Raw genomic sequence first — 6,184 nt, 5'->3', positions numbered from 1 at the left:
ACGCTATTGGACTATTATCAGATAAACGATATTAATGAATCGAGAGCGGGTAGATGAACATGTTGTTTCTATGTAATGCTATTTTTAACTTTAAAAAATCTATTTATGTTGTGAAAGTACATCAAGGACAAATATTTTGTTTAAAAAAAAAACTGGAGGATGATTAAGAGTGGACGGTTGTCCACGAGATGTTCCATCGTACTCTTTGGTTCTTTCGGTAAAAGTCACATAGGTATAAAATAAAATAAATTAAATCACGACGTTTCAGGCGGAACACAAGTGCCCGTCATCAGCAATTGTTGATTGCTGTGGTTGTTCCACCCGGTGACGGGCACTTGTGTTGCGCCTGAAACGTCGTGATTTAATTTAATTTATTTTATTTTATACCTACGTGACTTTACCGAAAGAACCAAAGAGTATGGATCCCTGCGGTCACGAAAACTTCAAATCTAGAATGTTCCGTCGTTTGTAGTTGTTCACCACATTCACACTGCGGAGGGTCCTTGGGTCCCCACTTACAGTCCACTGACAATGATCGTTTCCAACGATGGGCAAGTCGTACTTTACTCTCAGCAGCGTCCTGATTATGGCCGTCTGTGTAACAGCTCTCAGTCTATTCCAATCCTGAATCATGTCAACAATCACACTCAACATATCTTCCATGATCTCTCCCCTACCTATCTCTGCATATCTTGGTTTACTCTCCTTCATGCACTCTCTCCTCCATGCACTCTCTCCTCCAGCAACAAATGCTTTTTGCTACAAGCCCAGTCGACCTATGCTCAGTCGGAGGTCACTTATTGTCCTCTGGAGTCCCCGTCGTCTGGAACTTGCTTCTCCCATCGCTCATTGAAACTTCTGAGTTTTCCCCCACCCCCCACCTCTCTTTCTTTGATTATCTTCTTCTAAGATAGTGAACATCGTGGAGACACAAGCCGTGCTCAATTACAAATTGTTAACGACCGCGTGCGTTCAGTCCCACAGTTGTTTTCCCGATGGCGTGGACGCTCCTGTAAGAAGTCCCCACCGTGGGAAGGAGACCACCACCACACCCCATCGAATTCTCGTCAACCACCGGGGCGCGACCGAGCTGACCGGCCAGGCGGTCCCTTCCCCCAGAGACGTGGGGCACCCAAGACAGAGGGGACTCGAGTCCACACCCCGCCCAGCTCACGCCGCCACCCCCGACACGAGCCATGAGACCGTCGGAAAACCTCCTCCACCCCAACTGCTCCTCCCCCACACTCCTTCCACTCGGCAACTCGTCGAGCTTCGGCCAAGAGGCGGACGCCCACGACGACATGCTGGTGACGTCCATCATGTGCGCCGTCATGTCGCTGATGTTCGTCGTCGGCGTGGCGGGCAACGTGTACACGCTCGTGGTCATGTGCCAGTCGATGCGCTCGTCCGCCTCCATGTACGTGTACATCGTGAACCTGGCGCTGGCCGATCTGCTCTACCTCTCCTCCATCCCGTTCGTGGTGTGCACGAACTTCGCCAGCGACTGGTACTTCGGCGACCTGGGCTGCCGCTTGTTGTTCAGCCTCGACCTGCTCACGATGCACGCGAGCATCTTCATCCTGGCCGTGATGAGCACGGAGCGCTACGTGGCGGTGGTGCGCCCCCTCGACACGGTCCGCCGCTCGCGCAGATATCGCAAGGCGCTGGCGCTCGGCGTGTGGGTCGTCTCGCTGCTGCTCGCACTGCCCATGATCATCATGATGGAGCTGTGCAGAGTGTACAAGACCAACGGCGAGGTGCACTACCTGTGCGTGCCCTCCTGGCGCATGAGCTCCCTCAAGATCTACCTGACCGTGCTGTTCGTCACCAGCATCCTGGCGCCGGGCCTCATCATCGGCTCGCTGTACGTGCGGCTCGCGCGCACCTACTGGCTCTCCCAGACCTCCGCCATGGCCACCAAGGACACCAAACGCTCGCCCAACCAGAAGGTGCTCTACCTCATCTTCAGCATCGTGCTCGCCTTCTGGGCCTGCTTCCTGCCGTTCTGGACCTGGCAGCTGGTGAGTGTCTACCACCCGGGCGTGGCCCAATGGAGCGAGGCGTTTGTCAAATACATGAACCTCGTGGCCACGTGCCTCACCTACAGCAACAGCTGCATCAACCCGTTCCTCTACACGCTGCTCACCAAGAATTACCAGGAGTATCTGCGCAACAAGCACGGACGTGCCGCAGCCACCGCCGGCGGCGTCGGGGTCTGGGCCGCGACCGGCGCCGGCTCGGGGGTCGTCCCCGCGTGCGGGGCCCAGGGATCGGAGCGACGGCACTGGCGGTCGGGGCGTATGCACGGCGCCTCGCAGCGCTCCATCTCGTCCGTCAGCCAACCCTTCACCGAGACCATGATGGTCACGGGGCTGCGCGAGCACCACGAGCCGGCCGTGTAGACACACCGGAGAGGGAGAGTGGGGTGCCGTTGATGTGCGGCTGCGGGGAGCTCTGGGTGAGAGGATGAAGGCATGCAGTGTAGCCACAGTAAAACGATAGATATTCGTTTTGTGGAAGGGCTCCTAATAATGTGTTCAGGGCCTGCGCTGTGTGATATTGATGGCTGTGGAAGAGCTCTAGACGGGGTGTAGATCTGCCACGCAGATTATTTTTCTAATCGAGAACCACGCGCACAAAAACGTCGCAACCGATTGCTAATGTTCATTGAACGTCATCGTTAGTTATGCACGTCCAAAAACAGCAAACAACTGTTAGCAGAGACTCGTACTAATGCTGCAGGCCGTCATCGTGAAGGGATAAAGCAGCGGGTAACGCGTTCCAGATTTTTGTAGCGCGGAGAGTCCAAGCACTTTGTGTGGTAGCAGGGTCAGCCGGGAAACTAATTTCACGCGGCGAGATGAAGCGCGGCTGATGCACACGGGTGCGTCGACAGACGCGTGGGTTATCGTGAACGACTCGGGAAGAGCTTGAAGAGTGCAATGAGTGGAAGGTACCGATGGAAGGCAGCGGAGCGATGACCACGAGAAAGAGAGAGACACAAGAGAAGCAGAGGCAAACGGAAACACATACATCATAAAAAAAAAACTAAATAGGATTTCATTTCTGAAAACCGTTTCCCAATATTTCTAGCGACAGGGCCCTGAAGGCTGCGATTTTGGGGCAGCCCGTGAGGATGCTGTGGAAGAGCTCCGTGTGTTAAGGTCACGGACTGATAGACGAATCATTAAACATGTCACACTGAGTTCCTCCTGCTTCTTATGCTGGCAAGGAACTCACTAGAGTTACTGACATCTGCATATATAATGATGCATCGATGCATCATCATATATGCACGGAACTTGCATCGAATCATGCATGCGAGCTTCGATTAAAAAAAATAGTATGAATACGTTGTGTATAATTGGTTTAGGTAAAGCCTTGCGCCAGCTGAGGCACTAACTTCAGAACCTTTGCAAAAAAACACCGTACTTTCTTTTCAACTGAATTGCTATCCTGAATTGTTGAAAGTCATCAAATCTTTATTTTGCTCACTGCAAACTCAAAACACATGTACACTCTCACCAGAGTGAATATCAGCAAAAATGTCCCAGATAATAATCTTGAGTAATAAATGCCCAAATGTTTTTCTACGTGAAGGTTCAGATGGGTTTCGCCTCTGGTGGCTGTAAATTGTGGAGACCAGATTGGTCTAAACCACGAATGGCATTGCTTGACGAAACTAACCAGGTAAAGGCGCAGCCCTGCAATTGCCTGGTCAAGCCACCGCTGGCACAAGGGCCTCCGCGAGTGGGAATTCTGGAGAGGTGATTTGGCGCATGTTTCCATTCAAGCTAGATATGTTGGGCGAGGTGGGAATTACCCACGACCCCACCACACCCGATCGGCAGATCGACTGTAGTTGCATCCATTCATACCGCTGGGAGGGGGTGGGGAGCAGAGGCGGTGATGGAGGATTTTACACATTTGTAGTGGGCTAATTCGGAGACACTAGTAGGAGGCACTCTCTCTTGTTCAATCTGGACTTCACAGCCTTAGGAGATAACTACACACTGGGTCGGGACAGCCAACATGCTGCCAGACCCACGGCAGCACGACGAGTTCCACCCCAGATCGCAACAGCCCCGACTGTGAGTCGGAGCTCGCCTTTTATCCTCCCCAGCGTGGCCAGGCTCCGCCCTCGGCCCCGCACCCCTCTGGACCCCCAGAAGGCTCGGCGCTTGGCCCACAGGTCCAACTGGTAGAGCGGGCTGCTACCTCCAATCCCATTGGCTACCAATCTCCCAGCGCCACGTGCTACAGTGACTCATTCAACGTCACCATAAATTTGCACCGTTGCTTCAATTGCTGGCCAAAGGAACAAATCAAACTTTTGACCTCTGGACTGTGCTGACCGTGACACCACTGCAGCAGCCCCCACTACCCAGGAAGTGACATTCGAAATTATTAGTGCCAATGGGAGACAGATGAAGACCGCCAAAGTGAAATGCTGAATAAAAAAACAATTGTTTGAGATACAGTTTTGGAATTCTCGCTGATAAATAGCTGGGGGTTGTTTGACACTGGGTATGCTGAATATAAAACAAGACTCTGGGTCCGATTCACATGCTGGCGGACGTTTATTTGTATCATAGTTTTCGTGTAAACGTGCCAACTACTTTATCTCCATCACAAATAATGAGGGAAATTTGTTGAGCCAACGCAGATCATCCCTGTGGTCAAGATGAGAATCTGGCCCTAAAAGTAGAAATTGTATATACAGCGTATCGGTACAAAATGATATAAAAAAGAAAAAAAAATACATGTTTTTATTTGTACTGGCAGTGGTGCACAATCTGAAATGACAAAAAAACTCAGCTCAACTGTCAGCAACACTGCCCGCAAAGGAAAAAACTGCGATATAATAGGCGGCATTTCCGGCAGTAGCCCATTTTCACGACTAAGAGATGAAGGGCTTTTGCCTGAATCGTCACCGATATCACCGATATCACACACACACCTTTCCCTCGCTCGATGCGGTAGTAGTAGTAGATGCGATCCAAACTAAGGGCGCACAAAGCGAAACCGCACGCGAGACCGCTGCCTTCCGAGTAGCGCACACAGCAGACACACAATGTTGCCCTTCACGTCCGACCGCATAGCCACGTGTGAGTGAATTCAAACAGCACGGAGGAGCGAATTATTATTATGGGCAGAAATAATTTCGCCGCATATCCATGAAATGGCACGAACCGAAGCCACATAAAGCGAAGGAAAGCTGTATATATTGCCTTTTTAGGGGTTTGTAATGACCAAATGCGTTAATTGTTTTTGTATTATTGAAGTGCTCCAAGCAACGTAAGGGGGCTCGGGGGGGGGATAGCTGCTCGGCATTTTCTGAAAATTAGGCGGATAAGCCAAATACCGAGCCCCCTCATTTACCTTCAAGGGCCTCCTTGGCTATCTGCCCCCCCCACCTCACCTCCGACCACAACTTGAAAATAGTTTCCACATGCCTGGTCTGTTGTGTAAGCTATCCTACACGTGCTGCGGCATCGTATATATATGTGTGTGTGTCATTGGCATTGTGGGATACACCCCGCCCCCCCCCCATAAAAAACCCCATAACGCGCTGCGCACACTTTTTGACAACCGTGTAAGCGAATTAACGTGGCTTGCTGAACGTGCAGGACGGTTCCAATTCTGCTGTGCTGCTGCTGCATGACTGTCAATCGCACCTAGTGGCCTAATAATGTGCAGTAAAAGCCAATGGTGGAGCCCTGCGATTGCTTGCTGTAGCCACTGTTGGATGAAGGACCTCCCCCACGAGACAGAGATCTCGACCGCAGACCTGAAATACCCTCGCAAGGACAGAATCGAGTGCCCGGGATGAAAAAAAAATCCTGTCCCAGATTGGTGATCGTTAATCCCTGCGGATAGATGCCACGGTTTAAACACGATGACACTGTCTGCCTTCTTCTTGGTTCTTTCGGTAAAGTCACGTAGAAGGGAAATAATAAAATAATAAAAATAAAACATAATAAAATAATTCTCACGACGTTTCGGCCACAACGCAAGCAGCCGTCCTCAGGTGGAGAGCAGGTCTGTCATTCAGACGCTGTCTTTCCGACAGACCTGCTCTCCACCTGAGGACGGCTGCTTGCGTTGTGGCAGAAACGTCAGGAGAATTATTTTATCATGTTTTATTTTTATTATTTCCCTTCTACGTGACTTTACCGAAAGA

At 51.1% G+C, this 6,184-nt stretch overlaps 1 protein-coding gene across 1 annotated transcript; it reads left to right on the top strand.

The window, feature by feature from the left end:
* The first annotated feature begins 1,179 nt into the window (after positions 1–1,179).
* On the top strand, positions 1,180–4,474 carry LOC144718592 (urotensin-2 receptor-like). The gene has a single exon (XM_078594008.1). It carries the CDS (start codon positions 1,197–1,199, stop codon positions 2,400–2,402), a length of 1,206 nt encoding a protein of 401 aa, XP_078450134.1. The 5' UTR covers positions 1,180–1,196; the 3' UTR covers positions 2,403–4,474.
* Positions 4,475–6,184: the final 1,710 nt, after the last annotated feature.

The sequence above is a fragment of the Lampetra planeri genome, chromosome 1, assembly GCF_965212315.1.
Source record: "Lampetra planeri chromosome 1, kcLamPlan1.2.h2, whole genome shotgun sequence".
NCBI lineage: Eukaryota > Metazoa > Chordata > Hyperoartia > Petromyzontiformes > Petromyzontidae > Lampetra > Lampetra planeri.
The sequence above is the reverse complement of the archived record's forward strand: the minus strand, read 5'-3'. Positions and strand labels throughout refer to the sequence as shown.